The sequence below is a fragment of the Lepidochelys kempii genome, chromosome 4, assembly GCF_965140285.1.
Source record: "Lepidochelys kempii isolate rLepKem1 chromosome 4, rLepKem1.hap1, whole genome shotgun sequence".
NCBI lineage: Eukaryota > Metazoa > Chordata > Testudines > Cheloniidae > Lepidochelys > Lepidochelys kempii.
Window position 1 is genome coordinate 116,093,823 of NC_136383.1, and position 25,846 is coordinate 116,119,668.

General features: G+C 41.6%; 1 protein-coding gene across 1 annotated transcript in view; it reads left to right on the top strand.

Moving 5' to 3' along the window:
• STK32B (serine/threonine kinase 32B) overlaps positions 1-25,846 on the top strand; it is a 254,347-nt gene that overhangs the window by 174,888 nt on the left and 53,613 nt on the right. Inside the window, exons 5-6 of the mRNA XM_073340132.1 lie at positions 4,684-4,721; positions 14,205-14,294. Of these exons, the coding sequence (XP_073196233.1) occupies positions 4,684-4,721; positions 14,205-14,294 (128 nt within the window). The remainder of the gene's footprint in view (positions 1-4,683; positions 4,722-14,204; positions 14,295-25,846) is intronic.

Genomic DNA, 25,846 nt, shown 5'->3' on the forward strand with positions numbered 1-25,846 from the left:
TGGATCACTTGATGATCACCTATTCTGTTCATTCACTCCAGGGCACCTGGTATTGGCCATTGTCAGAAGACAGGATACTGGGCGGAATGGACCTTTGGTCTGACCCACTATGGCTGTTCTTATGTTTTTAAAGGGGAAAAGACAACATTCCATCTGCCTTCCCACTCCTCACTGGTTCAGCATGCTGCCTTTGCCATCCTTCCAGGCCAATAAGTAAGAGACAAGGGCAGAGATTCAAAACTAGGCTTCACACAGACCACAATGCACTATGTGTTGTTGTTATTTTAACTTTGCTTATTTGAATGCATGCTTTCCAGTGCCCTAGATTTTGGATTGTAAATCCAATTGTTCTGCTCCTGTCAGCTGCTGACTTCCTGGTGTAAAAGCCAGCTTCTACCCCACTCTCCAACGTGAGCCATAGAAAGAAGATAAGAGAAAGGAAAGAGCAGTGGAGACATTCAGGGCGTGAAGCTAAGCCCCTCAAGGTCAGCTTGAGCTATTCCACTGGCTTCAGTGGGCTTTGAATCGTGCCTTGGCTGAGCTTGATCAGTATACTATGAGCAACATGGTATGGTCTCTACACAGTGAACATCTTCACAATGGGGATTCCACTCGCTCTGGATTTCATAGCAGAAGTTAATTTCTTATTTGGAATCTTGGTGGGGTATTTTCTATTTCAATTGTATTTATATTCTGTAGGCAGCACCAGTCTGACACACTCTAATATCGAGAACAAAGGGAGGCAGAAATGGTTTTACAGGCAATGGTAAGCAAGAAAAGTTTACACACATACCTCTTTTTTCTGTCCTATACATGATTATGACAATTGAGCTGCTAGGATCAATCTGCTCCTTACAAGGACATGCTGACTCATAATCAATTCACACTAAGCAAAGATGGTAGATGGAAGGAACTTCCCCTCTTATGGAAACTGGTGAATACTGTAGCACTGCTAATCACTACACAGCAAATGGTTTGAAAGCAGCACAAGGAATAGGCACTGTTCAATGTCTGTCTTAGTGTGCTTTTTGCAGGTGTAATGGAATTTCTATTGTGAGCTTGAATCAGGGGTTCTGGATCCTGATTTGATGGCTTCAGTTCATTTGTATGGATATTCATAATAGACAAAAAACCTTGAAGTTAATGCACAAAATTTCACATACTGCTATTTGAACATGCATGCTAAGATCCAAAATACTTTCTATCATAACAAATAGATTTTTCATATAAATTAACATGTCCAAATTGATGCTGCCTAATCAAATGGCTTGTCTCACTTTTGAACATTTTCATGCATTGCACTATGCTTTATTCATACATTTAGATATTTTTGACCAGGCCATTTATTTTTCAAGAGACTGGTTCACTTTGGTCTGTTGGAGGTAAATGTTCCAGGTACTGAGTACCCAATAACAATAACTGCATGTTTTTCTAGTGGTTTTGGCTAGCTCCTGACTTGTACTTGCTTTAAATGCATTTCTTTCCAGACAAAGCAGTGGTATGTATGTATCACAGTTCCTCAGGTTTTGACTGATGAGCTTGCTTTCCAGAATAAGACATAACCCAGGGTAACCTGCCCCTAAACTGTAGCCACACCCTGCCTTGCCTCCGAATCAAAAGAACAAAATAAATGGAGCAGGAATTATAGTAGTTCCCCCAGGTGGAGAAAAACACTTGTCTACAGTATATGTGGATCTGTGGGTATCATGTGTAAACCACTCACTGAATTTGTCTTAGGTAGATTAGCATAGATCTAATTTTATCATTTGACCGCTTCAGAACATTACAGATACATTCACCAAGTAGAACACATCTGTTGTCAGGCAATATACAGCGTGAACATTGGATTTGCCAGACTAGATCCAATTTCTTTTAATGTAATATTTTATGTTTACATAAGTATTTAATGCTTATAAACCATTTCTGATATTTATCTCATTCTTAAAATTCACAAAATCTGAAATTTAAAAAGGATTGAGTTTATGATAACTAAACTCTTGGGTGCCTTTTTGCATTGTCATGAAAAACTAGCATAGATTATGAAGCAGAATTACCATTTTATTAACTTTATAAAAATCTGATCCAATCTTACTCCCACTGAAGCCATGTTGAGTTTTTCCAGTTATCTCAATAGAAGCAGGATCAAGCCCTTAACTGATTTCTCATTTCAAGAAATACAGCTTAAGATCTTTTAAATTATATCACAAATGCTATTAAGCCCTGCTTCATTATTAAATAAAAGGCTGTAGCCTGCAAAGACCTAAGCAGAACTATCTTTACTCACTTGAGAAGTGCAGGATCAGGCTGTAAATATGAAAATATAGCAGACTGTGAGAATGTTTGGGTAAATATTATAACAGCATATACTGTCTAAATAATGTTAATTGATCTGTTACCTATTCCATGTTTCTTTTGAATTTGTTGAATTTTGGGTATCTTAAACTAAAGCCAAGTCTTGAGAATTAATGTGTATATATATATTGATTAACAAAATATGAGGATGAATAATAAATTAGAAAAAGTAATATAAAAATGGTTGTGTGACAGCAGAGACAAAGTTTAAGTAAATTACCTGAAGAAACAGATCCTCAGTCTGTGTATATTGTTGTATGTTCACTGAAATCACCAAAGCTATGACAATTTACAGCAGTTGAGGATCTGCCCCAGGAGGCTTAAGTTTATCTAGAAGTCACAAAGTGGTAAATTTATTCAGATTGTGTACCATTCTGTGGAGGCAATTTTGATACTAATGGGTATATCCAATGGCGTGCTGTGACAATTTTACTAAGGCACACACCAGCTCACTTGTATACCGTGGGTGGTCCAAAATGGCATCCTCCGTGCAGCACGAACTCGCACATACACTGCATGTGAGGTCACGCTGTGCGGAGATTTGTTCTACAAAATGGTGTCCTCATGGTCTGGACAGAATCATCCAGCAAATCAGATTTGGCCCACTGGTGAAAGTTGGACAATGCACAGCAGGTCAGGCATGCAGTGCATGCCTTGCATTCATAGATGGGACTCCATTGGGTATATTTGATTTCATTGAAACTGTAGATCCTTAAAACAGGTTTTTACTGATTTGCCAATCGAGTTATACAAAACAAAATTTTATGGAGTTGATTGTGACAGTTCAATCAAAAACAAGTCTAAAGTTAGAAACTTGGAAATATAAATTCTAAATGGCCTTTCCAGACAGTAATTTACAGCCGGACCTTTTACACATGCACATTATCCCCAAGTATGCACTGAATGTTTCAAAGCTATTTCTGATTTTTCCTGAAATTCACCATTGTTACTACCACAGCTAACTTGCAGTCATAGTTTTAATTTACTTATGAGTTCTTAGGATTCTTACCAAATGTTAAAGCAATTAAAACTTTGTATCTTATAACTCTTAACTCAGCCATCAAGCTTCTTTCTCTTGTCTGAAAAGCTGTCAATTTTGCATGATATTACAAATCATGTTATGTGAAAATTTCTAGGGTATAATTGCTGCCACTGTCTTTTTGCTGTGTACAGTTTCATTTAAAAAGTAGTGTTCTGAACTAGTGTAACAAATTTTCCAGTTTCACCACTTTTAACCACTTATTGACTCAATTTATTTCTAGGCACCTAGGTTGAAACTTATTAGTGAAATCTAAGTACACATTAGCATATTTTAAAGTCATTTACAGGCTTGTTATAATCCAGTTTATATTTCCTGATAAGTATTTAACTTGGAGTAATCAAGTTGTCCCTTGGGTAAATGGAAACTCATGTATCAAGGTTTTTATTATTTATCAAGTAAAACTAGTTCATAAATTATAGATAAGTTCTCCTGCTCAGTTTGAGAGTTTGTAATGGCTGCTTTCATGAGATTAATAGAAACTTCAGTCCAAGTCATCTTGACTTCAAGGTGGGATGATGGGGAGTTTAGCATCTTTCTGCGTGGGCATCAGCATATTAAGACTCCAGACCATGGCCATGCTGTTTCCATGCCCTCCAAACCGGAGGCAGCAGTTTAGGGGAGCCTTGCAAGTGCCAATGCCTTGGTGCAGAGCCACTGGGACCCTGCCCCCCAGCACTGTCACAGTCCCTTTCATCCCAGGATTCCGCACACACAACCGTGCCCCCCTTAATAACACCCAAATCCCCACTCACCTACTGCTCCATGGAGTAGGTGGCCATGTGAGGAGTTATGGGGAGTGGTGGCAAGGGGTGGTTAGCAGGACTGTGTGGCAATGTGGGGGGACATGGGAGATTAGTGGAGAGTGGGACGGGTGGAGGGGTCATCCATGTCCCCTATTAGTGCCCTGTCCATGTCCTCCTTGCTCAGGTCTGTCAAACAAAGACTCCCCAAGACAAACAGGCACCTCCAGCTGCAAATCGGCCCCTCTCCCTGCCCCCTGTTACAAGGAATAATTCATGTGATCTCTAAAAGCTACCTGTTTCGGTGCTAGCCATGTGGATATAAAGCCATGTCGAATGGAAGCGAACTGAATCTGCTCACCATGCACATTTTCTCAGGTCAGTAAAAGGACATCAATAGAATCGTTTGCCTTTGGGTAATGTGTGGTTTCCTTCGGAAGTGTAATAGTTTTACTGACCCAGCTCTCCTGCACAGAAGAGAAACACTTCTGAATTTGCACACGTCTGTTCAGTACTGTATATAATGCACTTCCGTTTCTTATTTTACAGAGATATCAAACCTGACAACATACTGCTGGATGAGCACGGTGAGTTCCTACCGTTATTTTATTCCCAACATTTTAATGTCATGGGCTGTCCCAGTGGCTCTGTGATGAGTGCTGCGTGAGTTTATCTGAGAGACTGGGTTCATGTGCCAAGTCTGGTCTTTCTCTGCAGCAACTTGTCTGTCAGGTTTGTCAGCTGTCTTGATAGGCTCCAAGTAGAGTGCTCTTCAGCCATGTGGGTGGACTCCACCCAAACAATTAACATTCACATATTCCCTCATGTATTCTTTCCCATATGTCATTCTATGAAGATTGTAGCGTTACCTATTGTCATACAAATTAGATCTTCAGTTTTGCAGCATTTCTCTCTCATTGTATAGAAGACACAGGCTGGATGTTCGAGCTTTGATAACTAACTGGGACGACTATGTGTTATAAACTCACATACAGCTTGGATTTGTGCGTTAGCAATTTCTGGTATGAGACTGGCAGGCCATTCAAAATGGCAATCTCATCTGCTTCTATTTCCAGTCTTCTCAAGTCTTTTGATTGCAAATCTGACGACACTTAATGTTCTGGGTTTGTTTATTTTTAAAACCTCAGTTCCTGAAATTCTGTAATTATGTGGAAATCTCTACTTTAGTTTAAAAATATAAGGAAGTTTTAGTCCTCATGTCTGGGGACAGGAGCCAACTCTGAGCATGCTGGAGAGGGTATGGGGGCTCCGGCTCACTCAGCCACTGTCACCAGAAGCTGAGCCTGGGGAGCGGCCTGCTGCTGCAGCCAGGCGCTCTCCCAGCAGCTGCTGTGCTGCACTGGACAGCATCCAGGAGTGGCTCCGGAGCCTGGCTGTCAGGCGAGGAGCCAGGCCGGCACAGCAGGAGGACAGAGCCTCCCTCCCAGGTAACGTGGGATGGGGAGAAGGTGACAGGGAGAGTGCAGGGGCCCCGGGCTGGATATGGGGTGGGGTGGAGAGGGGAGGAGTCAGGTGGAAGGTCATGTGGGAGAGGTCACATGGAGGTGTCACGTGTTCCCCCCCTTAGCTAGTGCCCCCCTTTGTGTCCCTTCCACTAGTTGCCTATGGCAAGGCTCCTAGGCGCACGTGGGATGGTACCGCCGGCGAAGGCAGCCGAGTGAGCATGTGTAAGTCCTGGCTGTGCCGGAAGAGGGCGCCCAGCAGCGCAGCTGGCAGCTCACTGGGCACCAGCCAGCACAGGTGCAGCACCGCTCAAATGTCAGGCGGACCGGGTCTGCACGGGCTAGGGGCCTACTGACTGTTCTGACCTGGGGCCCGGAATTGCTGTCAGCGGGCCTGACAGTCCATATGCCACTTTTGAGGCATAAACTTAAGCTTCTTAAAGATACATATTGTGCCATGGACAGTTATTTATATTTTTATTTTTAACATGTTGATTACAGAAGCTGGCAACTTTTTTGCAAAGGAATTTAACTTTTAAAATTTCTACTCAGATTTGTTTCTATTTAGAATTTCTTTATTGATGCACCTGAAAGGGCCAGTTTCACAGAGCTGAAAACAATTACGAGCCACATCAGCTGAGAGGAAGAATTTAATCGGAAGAATGTGAATGATAATTGGGAATTGTTTAAGAACACTTCATGGGATGCCCAAAAGCCACAACTGGGGAAGATGGCATATTAGTTTAAAAACTGACTAGGTTTAGAGGGGAAGTAAAGGCAACTATAACAAATAAATATACCAAATGGCAATAAAGGGAAGTAGATAATAATGAGTATAAATCAGAAGCTAATAATTGTAGAAAATTGATCAGGGAAGCAAAGGGATACAAGGAGAAATCTATGGCTAGCAGAGATAAGGACAATAAGAATGAGTTTTTTAAGTATATTAGGAACAGAAAGTATCCTGACAATAGCATTGGTCTATATTATTAGATGTAAATGGTAGAATTAACAGTAATAATGCAGAAAAGGCAGAAGTGTTCATAAATACTTCTGTTCTGTATTTGGGGAAAAATAGATGTTATAGTCTCATATGATGAAAACACTCTTTCCATTCCATTAGCTGCTGTTTAACATCCTCCTGAGATATCTCATGAGGATGTTAAACAGCAACTACTAAAGTTAGACATTTTAAAATCAACAGGTTCAGATAACTTGCTTCCAAGAGCTTTAAAAGAACTGTCTGAGGAGCTCACTGGACCATTAACATTGATTTTCAATAAGTATTGGAACATAGGAGAAGTTCCAGAAAACCAAAAGAAAGCTAATGTTGTGCCAATATCTAAAAAAGATAAACAGGATGACCCAGATAATTATAGGCCTGTCAGACTGTGATGAGGGTGTTCACACCACACCAACCCTGATAGGTTTAAAGTGGCTCAGAAAGGGCCAATTAACTTTACAGGAAACACCTGAGGGGAGACTTAGGCTTCACTGACACTAATTGATGATGAAGCCCAGCTGGGTTGGGGCAGGCTGAGCTTGTAGAAAGTCAGGAAGTGAGAGCAGAACGGGGCTGTAGTGTAGAAGTCTGTAGTAATTCTCTGGCCTTGTGAGGAGAGAAAGAGGAGACCCAGGAGGAGGAAGGGAGCAAAAAAACTGAGATCCTGACCCTGATGGAAGGGGTTTACTCAGAAGAGTGGTGATGAAAGTTGTCAGAGCACGAGGAGGCCCAGGGAAATGGCAGAAAGGGTTGAGAAGGTACAGACCTTGGCTGCTGATTGTAGGATCCCAGAGTAGTGGGTGGGCCCAGGATCCTTTACCAGCCACTAGGAAATCGGCACAGTCTTGAACAGCAAGACTATCTGGAATGGTACAGGTACAACTGGGCTGGTGAGACTTTATTACCCCTGGAAGGGAAAAATAGTGACCCAGCCAGAGGGCCAAGCCACAGGTCACCCCTAGAGAGCACCAGGGCCCACAGCACAAGCGACGAAAGGAAGGCAGCATCAGACTGGGTGGAGCTAATCCCCATACTCAGTCACAAGGGGGTGCCTGGATAATTTAGTTGTTAGTAAGGCAGCAGACAGTAATCATAACTCTGTGTATGTGTCGGTCTTGGCTCTTATAACAACCCCAGCAGTGAATGTAGCCCATTACAGAGGCTGACATCAATTCAGGCCAAGCTAATGGAGTGGCTGATGCAGGACTCAATTAATAAATAATTAAAGGAAGGTAATGCAATAAATGCCACTCCACATGTGTTTAAGAAAAATAGATCCTGTCAAACTAGCTTGATCCTTTTTTTTGATGAGTTTACAGGTGTGGTTGATAAACCTAGTAGTGTTATACTTAGACTTCTGTAAGGCATTTCACTTTGTACTGCATAACATTTTGATTAATAATCATAATGATATCAAACTGACGTGGCACATCTTAAGTGGATTAAAATGTGGCAACATGTAACTGTAAACAAGGAATCATAATAATCAAGCAGGTGTGTTTCTAGTGGGGCCCTGCAGGGATTGTTTCTTGGTCCTCTGCGTGCTGCTCCCACCCCGAGCGCTGCCTCCGCAGCTCTCATTGGCCGGAAACAGTGGCCAATGGGAGCTTCAGGGGTAGCATCTGCCGGCAGAGGCAGCTTGCAGAGCCGCCTGCCACACCTCCACCTAAGAGCACTTGGGACAGGTCAACAGAGGTTTTTAAGGTCAGGCTTGACAAAGCCCTGGCTGGGATGATTTAACTGGGAATTGGTCCTGCTTTGAGCAGGGGGTTGGACTAGATGACCTTCTGGGGTCCCTTCCAACCCTGATATTCTATGATTCTATGATTCTATGAACACTTGTAGGAAGCCACCCGTGGTGAGCAGCTCCTGGATCTGGCACCCTGCACTCACTCCCGTGCTTGCTCCCACACCCAAATTCCTTCCCAGAGCCCGCCCCAACCCTTTGCCGGTCCCACGCCAACCAAACTATAAACGGGACTTTCAATGAAGATCAGAAATACTGGTTTATAGAGCTTTCTGGTTGGAGAAGTGCTGTATAAAACAGCTTTTACTGTATTTAGCTTAACAAAGAGAAGATTAAGGAGTGACTTGATTACAATCCATAAGTGTGTACATGGGAAACAAATATTTAATGACGGTCTCTTCAGTCTAGCAGAGAAAAGTATAACACAGTCCCCAATGGTTAGAAGTCAAAGCTAGACAAATTCAGACTAGAAATAAAGCATACATTTTTAACAGTGAGTAATTAACCATTGGAACAACTTACCAAGGGTCACAGTGGATTCTCCATCACTGCAAATTTTTAAATCAAGATTGGATTTTTTTCTAAAAGATATGCTCTAGGAATTATTTTGGGGAAGTTCTATAGCCCATGTTTATACAGGAGGTCGGACTAGATCAGGGTTCTCAAACTGGGGGTCGGGACCCCTCAGGGGGTCGCGACGTTATTACATGGGGGGGTCGCAAGCTGTCAGCCTCCACCCCAAACCCTGCTTTCCATCCAGCATTTATAATGGTATTAAATATATAAAAAAGTGTTTTTAGTTTATAAGGGGGGGATCACACTCAGAGGCTTGCTATGTGAAAGGGGTCCCCAGTACAAAAGTTTGAGAACTCCTGGACTATATGATCAAAATGGTCCCTTCTAGCCTTGAAGTCTATGAAATCCGTATATTTTGGGACAGTTTATGACTTCCCTTCTAGTCACATAGGCCTTCATCAAAGGTCCTCTCCTCTTTTTAATTATCTTTTCCAGAAGCTGGGAATGGGCGACAGGATCACTTGATGATTACCTGTTCTGTTCATTCCCTCTGACGCACTTGGCGTTGGCCACTGTTGGAAGACAGGATACTGGGCTAGATGGACCTTTGGTCTGACCCACTATGGCCATTCTTATGTTCCACATCTTTATCATTTCATGGTCTCATGCATTTTGGGTTAAAGTATCATTTCTTTGCTAGACACTCTCAGACCTACTTCTACACCTTGGATCTGTCTTGCACTGTCCAATTTTGCCGCTCTCACTATCCAGAAACAAACAATATAGATATATTGTTTGGTACAAAATATTGTACCTAAGATCTGTAATAGGTGCCAGGATACAATGTTTGATGATGTTTTTCACAATTACCCTGAATATCCTCTTAATTTTGTTCAAGATGTCATCTAGAAGGCATTTATAGACAGAAGTTATGAAGCTAGAGAGAAGGGTCACAGTGTTCTTAACTTTTTGAACCAATATGAAAAATTCTAGACTTTGCACGTCAACGTTTTCCTTCATTACTTTTCCTATATGTGATGGCTGTAGCAAAAATACATAGAGTATTGTGGGTAAGATTGATTTGACTAATGGAGGAGACTAACAAGAGAAGTGGTGCATTCTTCATCTCTTGAAGTCTTCAAATCCAGACTGCATACCTTTCTGGAAGATATGCATTACTTAGATACGAGATATTGGGCTCCAGTAGGGAAGTAATTGGCTGAAATTCTATGACAGGAGGTCAGAGTACAAGAGATCAGAGTAGACCACCGGATGGCCGTAAAATATATGAAACTATGAAGTCTCTTTGGAATTATCTCTTAGTAATAGTGTACCTTGGAACAGCATTTTCCCCTCACCCTCTCCCTCTCTTGGTACCGGGATCAACAGTGTTGCCCTGAGCTCCTTAGAAGACGCTTTACTACTCCACAAACACACTGAATCTTTTTGATATAATCAGGTCCACTTTAAGAAATTACTTTGGAATGTCCATCAACTCAGTAAGGATCTGTGCTATTATCCTCTTTCTGCTAGTGGATCTCTTGGCAATTTCACCTAACAACAGGCAGGGCAACACTTCTGTACCTCAGAGGGGTATTGTGAAGCTTAAGCATGTATGACCATATCATGCCATTGAGGCACCGCCCTGAGCAGAGTGGCACCATCCCGGGGGGAACATGGGGAATGGAAAGTGCTTTCTGGCACACAGAGAGTGTGTGCGCGCTGCATCCTTTGGGATGATACAGACTGCTATCCCCCAGCAACCAGCCCAATGCAGAAGAGGGACAGAAACATGTCCTCATCTGCTTCGTACTCCCTCTGAGGCAATTAGCATCTTTGAAGAGGCAGAGAAGGAAGGGAGTTCAGGGACTCAGATTGACCCAGGCACTTATGTCTGGCCTCTACACAAGTGCCAGGCAAAACTAGTCCTTGCTGTTCATAAGCACTTGAGATCCCCTGCTGAGAGGTGCTATATATATGCATGGACAGTGTTACTGCTTTTGTACATCTACTGCAAGATGTAAAGAAATTAGGAAAAACACATCTTCCTGGTTTTTCTCCTTAATTTATGAAAAGACATGTCTGCTACATGATATCCACAAATGTGCAGACCTCTGGTACAGTATGTGGGGTGTAGTTTTAGCTTTGTTAAATGAAAAAATAAATATAATAAAAGAAAGAGAGAAAACAATGCAGCATAAGAGTGACAATTTGAATTGTAAATCAAATATTTGCATCAGTCTGGGTGGATATTATGTGATAGATATTCTGTGACAGGCCATCAGTCTGGTACTCTAACAGGGACAATCACTGGTGATGCTATCATTTGAGTTACAGAGCTCAATATTTATCTGCCAAAGAAATAATGAGGCTATTATTCTACAGCAATCCATGTAGTTTTTCATTCTACTGTGCATTTTGAAGTGCTTATATCTGTTGCCATTAGCACCACAAGATTGGCAAGCTGGTTGTACGAAGTATGATTATCTTTTTCAATAAGGCATTTCCCATAGTCTTTATCTACCAGAAATGAACTGGCTAGGTGTGGTGCTGGGTACCAGAACTCAGAGCAACTCATTCACTACACACCCAATGAATGCAGGGTTCCTACAGACAACAGCCTCCTTCACTATACAACTCGGATTCAGCCCCAGAGCGAAGTCCATCCTGTGCACTGAATGAGATAGGGGTTCTGTGGAAAAAATAGTGCGTAATCATGTAATTAAAGACTGTCCCATAATTCATACACAAGGAGGCTGAATTAAAGTTGTACATGTAACCTTAATTCTGGCATTTTCCTAACTTCTCAATGCTTGACTTTGCAACCTTAACATTAATAACATGTAGTTTTTATTTGTGTGTAATCTTATACAAGCTCTTTGGGACAGGGACCATTACTTTTCTGTTTGTACAGTACCTAGCACAATGGAACTCGGATCCACAACTGGGGCCCCAAGGCACTACTATAATACAAATCAATAATACATCAATCTTCTTTTTATACTGTGCACATTACCCAAAGCATCTGAGCACCTGACCAGCCATGGCCTGTTGGGAGCTTACGCCCTACGATAGCTGGGGAAAAAATGCTAAACAACATTGGAAAACTGCACAGCTACAGATTATCCAAGTTACATGGGGATTTCAGTGCTCAATTCCAATTAATTTAAATAGAAGCTCTGAAAATTTCAGCCGCAGTTCTACCCTTGGTAACTGATAAGGTATCATGCTTTGAAACAGTCACTGGACCATCAGGCTAGATCATATGCTATTTGACAAACACACTAGAATGCTTTCAGCATCACACACATCTGGGGGCAGTCTGCAACTGAATACTGTTGTGGATTCAATGGTTAGGGCCTTTAATTTTGCACTGACAAGGAAAATTTTCTTTATAAAAGAAAATTAATATGAAGCTTTAAGTTGAGTCCTAACATAATTCATTTGTGTTTTATTCTATTCAATTAAGTAGATAGCAATATTAGAAATCTAGTACTATACAGGAATGAAAGTGGTGATAACTTTGGTAACAGGTTACTCTACAGTGACTGGTTTCAGAGTAGCAGCCGTGTTAGTCTGTATCCGCAAAAAGAAAAGGAGTACTTGTGGCACCGTAGAGACTAACAAATTTATTTGAGCATAAGCTTTCATGAGCTACAGCTCACTTCATCGGTTGCATACAGTGGAAAATACAGTGGGGAGATTTTATATACACAGAGAACATGAAACAATGGGTGTTACCATGCAGACTGTAACAAGAGTGATCAGGTAAGGTAAGCTATTACCAGCAGGAGAGCGGGGGGGACGGACGGGGGGACGATGACCTTTTGTAGTGATAATCAAGGTGGGCCATTTCCAGCAGTTGACTAGAACAGTAGGGGGGGGAAATAAACAAGGGGAAATAGTTTTAGTTTGTGTAATGACACATCCACTTCCAGTCTTTATTCGACCCTGAGTTAATTGTATCCAGTTTGCAAATTAATTCCAATTCATCAGTCTCTCGTTGGAGTCTGTTTTTGAAGTTTTTTTGTTGAAGAATTGCAACTTTTAGGTCTGTAATCGAGTGACCAGAGAGATTGAAGTGTTCTCTGACTGGTTTTTGAATGTTATAATTCTTTCAATGAAGTCACACAAATGAGGGTCATTCTTGTCAGTTGCCAGCTTGTGCAGATCAAGGAGTGACTGGTTCACATTCTTTTCCAGGTGCAAGGCACACCCCATCACATAGGGTTTCTGGGAGTATAGAACTGTGTTCTGTGTGTGTCAATCCAGCCTGGCAGCCAACTACAGTGCTGTCATCCTCATTTGCTCTCTCATGGTTTTAACACCAAAAATCCATTACAAAGTTAGCATTCCCTACTTCCTCCGTTCCCACAGCTACATGTTAACTGTGCTTTCTGGCTTGTTCTCCCTCCATTTTGTCTGCCCCAGCATGGTGCATGACACCAGTAGTCAACAGGCATGTCCACACAGTCTGCTGGGGCACACAAGGTAGGAGCCAAGGCATCAGCCAGATGAACAGGACTGAGTCAGCCACAGCCTGCAGTGATTTGTCCTACTGAAAAACTTAATGGTGGCAGGCTTGGACCATCCAACTCAATTCATTATGTTCAAATCAGAATGGTGAGTGAGAGTATGAGAGCACCTGCCTACTTCCGCTACATACCCTTTGTCCTACACCCTGCTGTCAAATAACTGGTCATTTGGTGCCTGTCTGCTGACTTCACACGCACTCCTGCCAGTCTGAGTCTTATGGTTACTGAATCAGAAACAAATGGAATTTTCTTGTATAGCCTCTTTCTTCCTGGCTTCCTCCCTGCCTGGGGAGACTCAGAAAAGGACCAGGATGGAGGGGTCACTATAATCTGAAGAGAACCTGAAGGTAGACAGGTGCCACAAATACATGAAGGTGTTGGGGAGGGGACTGGTTATAGGTGGGAGAGGTACCCATATATCTCCACATAGCCCCCACAAAACCTAGGGCTGTTCCTGAACAAAAGCTACTGCCCCTGAAAAAATGTTGTCAGTAGCAGCCATGGTAGAAGCAGGAACAGGGGTACCACTAAATGGAGCTCAGCACTGGGAACCATTCCACAAACAAGAGAGTGGAGCCCTCTGATACCTAAAGAGCAGCACAAGGGTTGATTCCACCATTTGGGTGGCAACAGTTGCATTCCATTATTTTCCAACTACCTGGGCAGACCATTTAGTTTTTATTAAGAGGCACAAATCTTCCATTTCATTTCTTCGTATTAGCATCTAAATATCAATGAAGCAGGGAGGATTCATGTGCATATGCATGTCTTAAGTTCTATTTATACTTTGTTTCGTTTAATTTCAGGGCATGTTCACATCACTGACTTTAACATAGCGACTATAGTCAAAGGATCAGAAAAAGCTTCCTCTATGGCTGGCACTAAGCCCTATATGGGTAAGTTTTAAAGACCATTGTAAAAATACATACAGCATATTTCAGTGAAGTGTGTCTAAACAAGGATGTTCTGGTGTGCATGTATGATAACTCTAAGCAACTTGTTACTTGTGCTTTAGTGCGACTGGAAATGCATTAAGGATGCAGAAATAGAGGACGAGTACGGTTTTGCAAAACTTTTACTCAGCAGTGGCTTTGGTTCAAACCAACGTCTCATTTCATCTGAATCCCCCGAGTTTGAAGATATGGATAAATGACTAGTTTTGTTCCTGTTTCCACCATTTGGGAATATCAGCTTTAAACACTTTAAGCACATGCTCATGTGCTTAACGAGTTGGGGCCTTACTGAGTATCTCATGAGCGTGACAGCCCCAGCCCCAGAGCACCGTGAGGGTGGGTGTTGTGGCCACAGCATCCCCGGCCCCGAAGCGGTGGGAGGGCGGGTGGCGCAGCCTCAGGGAGACTGGAGTCGCTGCCAAACGGAGCGGGAAGCAGGAAGGGAGAGTCGGGGGGGGGGGGGGGCAGAACGGGGGCGGAACCATGCCTGGCTGTTTGGGGAGGCACAGTGTCTCCCAGGCTATTATACTTGCTGCCCATGCTGCTGGTGACCTTTTAAAAAACCCTCTTCTGGTGAGAATGAGGTGGGAGGGATGAGAAACAAGCTGCAGCAGGGTTAAGGCAGCAGGGAGAAAAGGTCTTCCTAGGTGGAAGGCTGTTCTTCTCCCCTTAGGGGAAATAATCAAGTTAACTTCTGTTTGGGGAAGGGTTGGCAACCAGAAGCCAGTGTAATAAAGCATCGCCCCAGGGATGGGGCAGGGAACTGTATTTCTTTTGTATTGTGAGTTTAGGGTTTTTTTGCTTAAGAGAAGTACTCATGCATAACCTGAGATCCACCTTGTAAATATTTAAAAATAAACCAAAGTGAAGAATTAAAAACCTCCAGAGTAGGACTGATTGACTCCAGGCCACAACCACCAGAGGGAGAATTTCAAAACAATCTGAGTAACCATTCAGATTTTAGTGCACTCACAAGAGTTATGTTTAAACCTTTTAAAATTGTGGGGATGGAATTCCTCTAGCTGTTTTTCTATATTGATGGATGCACAGTATAAAAAATGTACACTTTCTTAAATACTGTTTTTAATTTGGGTCCTCCAAAGATTTAGTGGGTGCCATGCACTACCTTGATTGAAAACTTGATTGAGACTATTGTGAGCCACACCACATCAGTAGTTTGATCTCAAGCTCTGAGGGGAAAAAAAGCCCAAAACAAACACACACAAAAAAACCCTGCAACTATATCTTATATCTCCAGAACACTGGTGGGCAACCTGAGGCCTATGGGCCACACGCGGCCCATCAGGGTAATCCGCAGGCAGGCCGTCAGACAGTTAGTTTACATTTTCACAGCTGGCTGCAGGTCCCAGTGGCTGCGGTTTGCCATTCCCGGCCAATGGGAGGTGTGGGAAGCGGCACGGGCCGCAGGGACTTGCTGGCCGCCGCTTCCAGCAGGTCCTATTGGCTGGGACTGGTGAACTACAGCCACTGGGAGCTGCGGCCAGCCGCGCAAATGTAAACAAACTGTCTGGCGACCAGCCAGTGGATTACCCTGGTGGGCCATGTGTGGCCCACAGGCCACAGGTTGCCCACCACAGCTCCAGCACCTGTGCCTCAAATGACTCCAAGTTTGGGTCACTAACTCCACACTGCAACCTCTTAAGGCACATCAACTTTCAAAGAAATACATCTAAGCATGTCAATTTTAGAGGATTTAGAAAGATCCGTCTTTAAATAGATGTTATGAAGCAACCTTAACTTATAGTGAGGCTGCCATGCCACTATAATGCACAAATTATTGTTACTTAAATTCTTCACCAAGACTCCTGAATACTGGAGATCCTTCAGCGGCCTCAGATAAATGAAAAATAGAGGGGAGAGGGGGTTAGTGATTTAAATGTAAAAATAAATAAAACAATAACTGTCAAATCTTCTTTTATATTTAATTAAATGAATTTTATTATATCCTTAAATTTTTAATCTTCAGTGGGCTGCAGAAATTTATATTGAAAATGCACAACTGTTATATAAGTGATCGGGGAAAGCTGGAGGTTTGGGTATTTGGTGAGTGGACAGGTGGGGTTTTAGCTTTGGTATGATGTGGCAGATTATCTGGGTGTGTGGAATAAAGAGATTGTCTGGCTGTTCAAATTACCTGCAGTGAATTGGTTAAAAATATTGATTCAGTCTGTCTGCACACTCAGGCAGATCCCACTTCCTGAGTTCATACTTGGTTCATGTTTGGAAGTGTTTCTTCACGGAAGAGCTAGAAACATAACTTTGGATTCTGCAAGACAATTCTGCAGTAAAGGATGAGTACACAAGGCTCTGCTGTGAGTTTATTGACTACATACTGCTACTCTAGGGGCCAGCGTGTGCATTTAAACCAGTGGCCTGCACTAGCCACCGTCTCCTGGAATTTCCAAGAATGCAGGAGGAGCAACATATGCTCCTCCCTATAGTTGGCACAATCCATAGACCAGTGCAGGAGGAAGCAAAATGCCTCTCAATCCCCCTCTAGGGCAGCTAGTGATGCTAGCGAGGAGCATTTCTTGTACTCAGTAATGTATGTGGTAATACAAATAAATAATAATAATAACGGCTGCAATTATGGTTAGAGCCTACTTCATATACCCTTCCTCCTTGTGCCCAGGTCAGGGACTGGCCACACCAGTATCTAAAGAGATTCTTCCTAAATCTCTTAATTACCCCATTCCCTTATCATTCTGCCTCCTCGTCTTTGATTTAACATTAAGATAAATAGCTTTGGTATCCTCTCTCTTTTCTATTCCTTTCAGAATTTAGTTCAATTACACAGCATAGAGTCTGATTCCTCCCTCTCCCCGACCCCCCACCCAAAAAACAAAACAAAACACCAGAAAAACCTCAGTACAAAAGAAATGGCAAAATAGAAATGCTATCTAGCCCTTTAACTAGAGATTATCAAGCCCCTCCATCATCCTGCTTTCTTTCTACTGTATCTTCCCCTACTGTACCAAAATACAGCAAAAGCCACAAGTTCAAAGCCTTCTCCACTCTGCCTGTCAGAGGAGTTTCAAGCCTTGGATTCATTTGTAAATGTGAGAAAGAATTTTTTGCATAGCCAGCAGGGCTTTTTGAACTGTTAAAATTATCTGTTTCAGTGTGAGAAGTGAGGAGTGTGGATGCTCTGCAGATTATGATGTGCATCGAGGCTTCAAAAAAACACCACTATGACAGACAGGGCCTGATCCTGATCTCACTTGTCCTGGTTTTGCCTTTGTAACTTCACTGAGTTTACTTGATTTACTCCTGATTTATGTGGGTTAAGTCAGAGGAAAATCAAACCCTTAGCAAAATGCTAACAATTAATTGCAACGTTGGTATCAAAGTTTTGGTTTTTATTTATGCTAGTTATTTGAATCAACAATATTTTCTAAAAAGTTTGCAGGCTCTGCCACAGACTTTCTATATACTTTTGGGCAAGTCACTTACACCAGGTCTAAAGTAGGAGAAGAGCCCATGCTTTAAAACATGTTGGGGAACATGCTTTAACATAATTTTAAACAGGACTTTGCACCTAATATAGACAGGGTAAGTTGTGTTTTTAAAATGTGTTAGTTGGTTGTGGTCAATACTGGTTGAAGTCAATGCACTTTAAAACACAGCCTATTTTCCCAGTCTAGACATTGCCTTAGCATCTGATTCTGCACCATTATCTTAGTACAACTTCATGCGATGGTTTCAGAATCTGGCCCTAAACTTCTCTATGCCTGTTTCCTTATCTATAAAATAAGTGCCTTCTTATTCACTGGAGCAGATCCCAAGGAGCACACTGCACCTCTGCTTCAGGGATTGCCCTGACTATGTACCAATTCATTTAAAAAAACAAATAAACGTTTTTGTTCATAAAGCCATGTTAGATTGAAACTTTAGCTACCTTGGACAGTCTCTCCCTGCATTTGACCCCAGTAGCTGATGTTTTCAATTGATCTTCATGCATAGACACAAGTAAAACACATTGCAATTGTAACCCCCATTTAAAGTTTGCCATTTCCTGGAACACTTTACTGAGCCTCTAGGGGGTCCTACCCTGTGGACTACAATAATAATGGCTCCTGGAGCCCTCTCACACCATTTCCCTGCATGCTTGGAGTCAGAGATGGGGACAAAATGGGCTAGAAACTTCTGCTGAGGCCAACAGGGATTGAGCAGTTTGCTGGGCCAATGATGAGCTGGGGCTTCTCAGCCCCTCAGTGGGATGGGATTGCCTGACTCAGACAGAGAGAAGAGACTAATTTTAGTTGCAGGTACAGTTTAGCGCTTTGAGTTTTGTGCTGAGAAGAAAGCAGAATAGCTCAGGGAGTCTCTGATTAACTCCCCTCCCCACCAAGGGAATCTTTTAACTACAGTGGGGTCTAATGCATGGGTCAGGCAGTTCCAGCCCTGTGGAGATCAGTGTCCAGAGCGCTCCCAAGAAATATATATTAGAAATCATGTTTCTCACCTACTGCTCAGTTTTTGAAAGATTTAGTTCCAAATCTCCTACATCAGCTGTAGCTTGAGGGTGCTGATTGGAAAAACAATCACTACAATTTTTTATTGTCAGAACACCTCCGAAAATGGATAGGCTTGCAGGCTGTCATGCCCCTCTTCTCTGGCAGTCACTGGAGGAGGTCACTTCATATGTCAGGTCTTTTATTTAGTGGCTGGCTTTTGACAGGCATATCTGCTACCAACAACTAACTGAAATGTTTTAGTGACATGGGTCACATCAAACCTGCAGTGTGCGTATCTGTGAGGAGAATAAGAGTGTGATGATCCTTACTGGAGAGATTTTACTTCTTGTAAGGTCACTATCCCAAGTCCACAGCTGGAATATGACTTTCATTTTTACTTCCTTCGGGTGATTACTTGGTCCTGAGTGTGCTTAAAAAGTTTTGGTATTTCATGAAGGAAGATACTGTGTAACTGCTAGGCATTTCCAGCATCAACAGAGCTTTCTTAGCAACAAGAGAAGGTCTTGGACCAAATTTTTAAAGAGAAAGGAGTTAAGGACATAGAGGTAAATGGTAATTGGGATAAAGTACAAAATGGTGTTACAAAAGGTAGATCATACCAGCCCAATCAGATCTCTTTTTTAAAAAGATAACTGATTTTTTAGACAAAGGACATGCAGCAGATCTCATCTACCTGGACTTCAGTAAGGCATTTGATACAGTTCTATGTGGGAAATTATTAGTTAAATTGGAGAAGATGGGAATTAATATGAGAATTGAAAGGTAGATGAGGAACTGGTTAAAGGAGACACTACCATGGGTCATACTGAAAAGTGAACTGTCAGGCTGGACGGACATTACTAGTGGAGTTCCTCAGGGACTGATTTTAAGACCAATCTTATTTAACATTTTCTTTAATGACCTTGGCACAAAAAGTGGGAGTGTGCTAATAAAATTTGCGGATGACGCAAAGTTGGAAGGTATTGCCAATACAGAGGAGGACCAGAATATCATACAAGAAGATCTGGACAACCTTGAAAACTGGAGTAATAAAAATGGGATGAAATTTAATAGTATGAAATGCAAAGTCATGCACTAGGGACTAACCAGAAGAATTTTTGCTATAAGCTGGGGGTTGGAAGCAACAGAGGAGGAGAAAGACCTAGGTGTAATAGTTGATCACAGGATGACTATGAACTGTCAATGTGATGTGGTTGTGAAAAAGACTAATGCAGTCCTAGGATGCATCAGAAGAGCTAATTCCAGTAGAGACAGGGAAGTGTTAGTACCATTATACAAGGCACTGGTGGGACCTCATCTGGAATACTTGGTGCAATTCTTGTCTCCCATGTTTAAACAAGATGAGAATTCAAACTGGAACAGGTGCAGGGAAAGGTTAATAGGATGATCAGAGCAATGGAAAACCAACCTTATGAGAGGAGACTCAAGGAGCTTGTCTTGTTTAGCCTAACCAAATGAAGGCTGAGGGGAGATATGATTGCTCTCTATAAATACATCAGAGGGATAAATACCAGGGAAGAAAAGGAGTTAGTTAAGTGCCAATGTTGACACAAGAACAAATGAATATCAAATATGCTCAACATCCTGAGATGGGACACTATATGGAAAGGGCTCTGAGTTACAATAGAGAATTCTTTCCCAGGTGTCTAGCTGGTGAGTCTTGCTGACATGCTCAGAGTCAAACTGATTGCCATATTTGCAATCAGGATGGAATTTTCCCCAAGGTCAGATTGGTAGAGATCCTGGGGGGCAGGTTTTCACCTTTCTCTGCAGCATGAGGTACAGGTCACTTGCATGTTTGAACTAGAGTAAATGGTGGATTCTCTGTAACTTGAAGTCTTTAAATCATGATCTGAGGACTTCAGTAACTCAGCCAGAGGGAAGGGGTCTATTACAGGAGTGGGTGAGGTTCTGTGACCTGCATTGTGCAGGAGATCAGACTAGATGATCACAATTGTCCCTTCTGGCTTTAAAGTCGATGAATCTACGAGTTATTAACTGTACAAAGTGGGCCTCAGATATGGGTTGTCGTCAACATTTTACTACATAAAATATCAAATCCTATTATAGGGCATGCCTGTTCATAATATTGATGCGATGTCCCTCCAATATGTTTAGTTAATTTTTAAAAGTATTAAAATGTGTGAATTATCTTAATTCTATATATCATTTTATTTATTTTTCATAAACATTAACATTATTCGAGTCCTACAAATCTCTATTTAGTGACTGAACTATAACTCTGTTTTGTTTGGCAGAGTTTCTACACGTATATGTTCGTTACATCGTCCATTACAGTTTGTAGAGGATAGTTCAGTTCCCACATAGAGGTTTCCTATTGTTTTCTCTTCTGTTTCAGTTATCTGAATAATGCAGCCTGGCTTCATTTAATATCAAACTAATAAAATAACTTTCAGGACTCAAATCCACCTAACAAATTACAGAGCCAATAAAATCTACAGTACATTACCTGAAAAAGTCATAACTACATCTAGCTACCTTGCATGCTGGTTATCTCTGATTTCCACAGCTCATTTTAGAGGTCATTGTCCCACTGAATTATGACTGTTCAATTGACAATGTTAGAGAAATTTGGATTTACAAGGAGTCCTATTCAACATTTAATATACATTGAGTCAGGTATATATTAATAGTGCATAGAAGTACTATCAGAGGCAGAAGAAAGCTAGTTAATGTTCTGAAATCAACCTTAAACCTCACAGGTAAAGCAAAAATATCATGTAGGGCTGAATTCTATTGTGATGTAATTACATTGGGTGAAGTGTAGAACACTGGGTGTGAATGTGGTGTGGGATTTTTAAAAAACACTCAGCACTGGCCTAATTCTGCTCTCACTGAAACTAATGAGAGGTTTTGGCATTTGCTGCTTTGGGAACTAATTTGGGCCAATGTTTCAGCACTTTTGGAAATCCCACCCTTAGCCTATAACATTTAATGGTTTGACTGCTGATCTATCAGTGCTTTTTGGAATGCAAGAAAAAGTCATGATTCCTGCAAGAGCAAGTTAACTTCTGAGTGCTCATCTTTATAAGGGATTAAGCAAGAGCTCCAATGGGGGTGGGCAGGCAAATAATAATGCCCTTCTATAGATAAGTCACAGAAACCTATCTGGGGAACACTATGGTGTAGTGGAGTAAACATTGAACTGGGGGTAGGGTACTTGGGTCTAATTCTGGTTCTTCCACTAACTTCTTGTGTGACTTTATGCAAATCAGTTAACCTGGCCAAGTTTCAGTTTCTCCACATATAAACTGGGGGCAATGAAATTTGCCTGCCCCAGAGGAATATTGTGAGGCAATAGCAAACTAATATTTCTGAAATAACAAACTAAAGATTATAATTTACATAAACCCAATATTATTAACACCAGTCAGTGGCATAGATGGGAATAGAATATGGAAGCTCCTGGGTCCGAGCCTTATACTCAATCCATTAGCTCATAATACTCTGCCAGACATTAATGCAAATGATTGCTCAAATATCTTACTAGAAAAGATGTGACAGTTTAACTGCAATGAGACCTTTGAGAACACAAAATAAGAAGGACACTTAGTTATGGATACATTTCATATTCATTAGCCTGAGACGGTTATATATTCATTTCAAATGTATAGGACCAACATTGTGTGTTAGACATCAGCATAATGCTGCCTTATTGAAGCTGGTCTAGTGATTACGCACACACACACACACACACAGAGTTACATTCAGAACTTAAGTTGTTTAGTGGGCCATATTTAAGAATAGATGCAAGAGAGGCTGTATAACTACATGGCAGATTAGTAAGGTGCTAAAGGATCAGTGTATGTATTCAGCTAATGTAATCTAATAAATATTTGCTCTGATGTAATCATATTAAAGTATGAGGTTTAAAAACTACTGAGGCATATTAACTACTGAAGGTGTGAATAAAGAAACATTACCCTTCTAAAACAGCCCTTAACCAATCACTAGAAATTACCAGTATGTTCAGACTTGAAGTACCATTTTACCATGTACCACGCACATTTAAGACCGCAAATATCATATTGCCCCTCTATAAATCCATGGCATGACCACAACTTGAATACTCCATGCATATGTGGTCGCTCCATTTCAAAAAAGATATACACTAGGTAAAGGTTCAGTAAAGGGTAACAAAAATGATTAGGGTGTGGAACAACTTCTGTATGAGCATAGATGAATAAGACTGGGACTTTTCAGTTTGGAAAAGAGATGACGAAGGGGTGGTATGATAGAGTCTATAAAATCATAACTGGTATGGAGAAAGTAAATAAGGAAATGTTTATTCCTTCTCATAACACAGGAACTAGGGGCCACTAAATTAAATTAATAGGCAACAGGTTTAAAACAAACAAAAGGAAGGGTGGTGTTTTTTTTTCACACAATGCAGTCAACCTGTGGAACTCTTTGCCAGACCATGTTGTGAAGGCCAAGACTATAACAGGGTTCAAAAAAGAACTAGATAAATTCATGGAGGACAGGCCCATTGATAGCTATTAGCCAGGATGGGTGGGGATGGGGTACCTAGCCTCTGTTTGCCAGAAGCTGGGAATGGGCAACAAGGATGGATGACTTGATTACCTGTTCTGTTCATTCCCTCTCAGGCACCTGGCATTGGCCACTGTCAGAAGACAGGATACTGGGCTAGATTGACCTTTGTTCTGACCCAGTATGGCCATTCCTATGTTCTTATTTCAGCTTTCACATATATTAATAGAACTCAACCAGAAACTTAGTCATTATAATTTAGATTTTTGCTCTTTAGTAAAAAGGAAAAGTGATGCTGGTTACCTTGATTGTGGAGCAGATGTTGACAGTCATAGTTTGTACTAATGGGTCTCTGCATGACTCCATAGACTAATTTGGGAAGAACAACATTTGTGGCATTGGCCACAGAGCCATTTGCCTAGTTGCCGGGCTGCACGTTGTTTCTGTGCCAGACACTTTGCTTCCAGCTGCTCCAAAGTCTCAAAGTCTTCTCAAAGTCTCAGACACCTGCCCTTACTGTGCAATATGATCAATGCCAGTTGCTCAACAGTCAAATCAGAAATGTTTGTTTTGCACAGATTTTGTTTCAGGGTGTCTTTGAAGCCCTCCAAGCTCCCGAGCTTAATTCAGAATGAAGACTTGTTTTGATAGGCTGGTCTCAGGCATTCAAACTACGTGACCAATCCGTCTCAATTGGGTGCAGATCAAATGAGCTGAGCCTTGATGCCGACTAAGCCAACTTTCTTCAGGACTTCACTGTTGGAAACCTGGTCCTGCCATTTGATGCCCAGCAATTGTCACAGTTGTTGCCAATCGAAATTGTCACTTTTTAATGTGTTGTTGTTAACATATCCATGTTTCACACCCATAGAGCAATGTTGTGAGGACAACAGCATTATAGACTTTGATTTTGTCTGTATATAGATTCTATGTTGCTTCCAGATTTGGGGAATCTGGGAAATCCCCTACCGGCCCCATTTCTACCATCCCACCATGTGGAGAAGGGGCTGCACTTATGGGAGGCAAAAGGGAAAAGTAAATTCTGTGCAATAGGAGGCGAACTGCTACTTACTGTTCAAACAAGTTGATATTTACATTTCCAGTGGAGGGGAAAAGTTGTTTTCTTTCATTTCATTTTTTAAACTGCTACTCTTCTAAATAGGAAATTAATTGCTACCCCTCTGATTTAATTCCTGCTTTCTATTTAAACCTCAGTTGGCAGAAGTACTAACCTTCTCTGAGATTTTTTTTTTTTTTAATGAGAAGTGAAAATTGATATTGGAATGCCTCTGTGCAAATGCTGAGAAAGCTGTTAGCATTTCCTCTGAGCATGTACAAAACTACAAATCTGGAGATTTCAGAAACCAAGTTCCATTTGTCCTTTTCATTGAAACGACTGTATTAACAAGGTGTTTAAGCATTTGTCTAATTTGAAACAAGAGTAGCCCCAGTGACTTCAATCGACTTAGTTAGGCATGTGCTTAAATACCTTGTTGAATTGGGCCTAAAGACCAGATGTACAAAGGGATTTAGGTGCTGAAAGATACAGAGGAGCATCTAGTTTATTTTATAAAAGTGCCTAAGCAAGTTAGGCACCTAATTCCAGTTGTTATATGGTGAAGAATGCCTTTTGAATTTTAGATAATAGTTGAAAAAATATACTCTTTTAGATATGCATTTTATAAAAATAGTGACTGCTTTCTCAGACCCAATCAAAAAAGCATGGTGTGAAAATCCTGGCCCTGATTGATGTCAGTGGGAGTTTTGCCATTGACTTTGATGGGACCAGGATTTCACCCATTGTGAGTAATTCTACCTGCTTGAGCTGTAGCACCAGTTAAGTAACAAACACTGTAACCCAGAATGCAGTTCCCTTTGTCTCCTTTGCCCGCTCCCATCTGGGAATTGAATGTTGAAATATGGCAGGAACCTGTCATTCAGAAGAGCCTTTGAGTGTTCTAGTGGAAATTGTTTTTGATTTGGCCTAACTATAGGACTTTGGAAATGGCACTTTGTGTGTGGGCAGTAAAGATAATATGAATATTAGTCTTTTTAGATCATGTTTGGCATGAAGTCTGCTGCACTGCATATATGCAGCACATGAGCCCTGTCTCATCCTTTGCACACAGTGTAAGTACATCAGCATTACATACTTCTTGAAGTGTATGCACTAGCCCAGTGCAAAAGTGTGTATGTGGTAGGATGACAGTTTCATAATGTGTGCATTTGAGGGCCCTATCCAGTTCCCACTGAAATCAGTAGGAATCTTTTTAGTCACTGCAATGTATTCACCTGCTTATCTCCACTGCTCCTTCTCCCACAGAGAAGATGGGGGCCAAGTCATTGTCCCTTCATGACAGTTTAGCAAAGAATGGACCAGAGTTTCACCTTTTTCTGTTGTGGCCAAGGGGAGAGGACAATCAGATTTATCTGCTTGCTGGCAAACAGAGCACAAATCAGCACTGCAGCAGAAATCCATGGTGT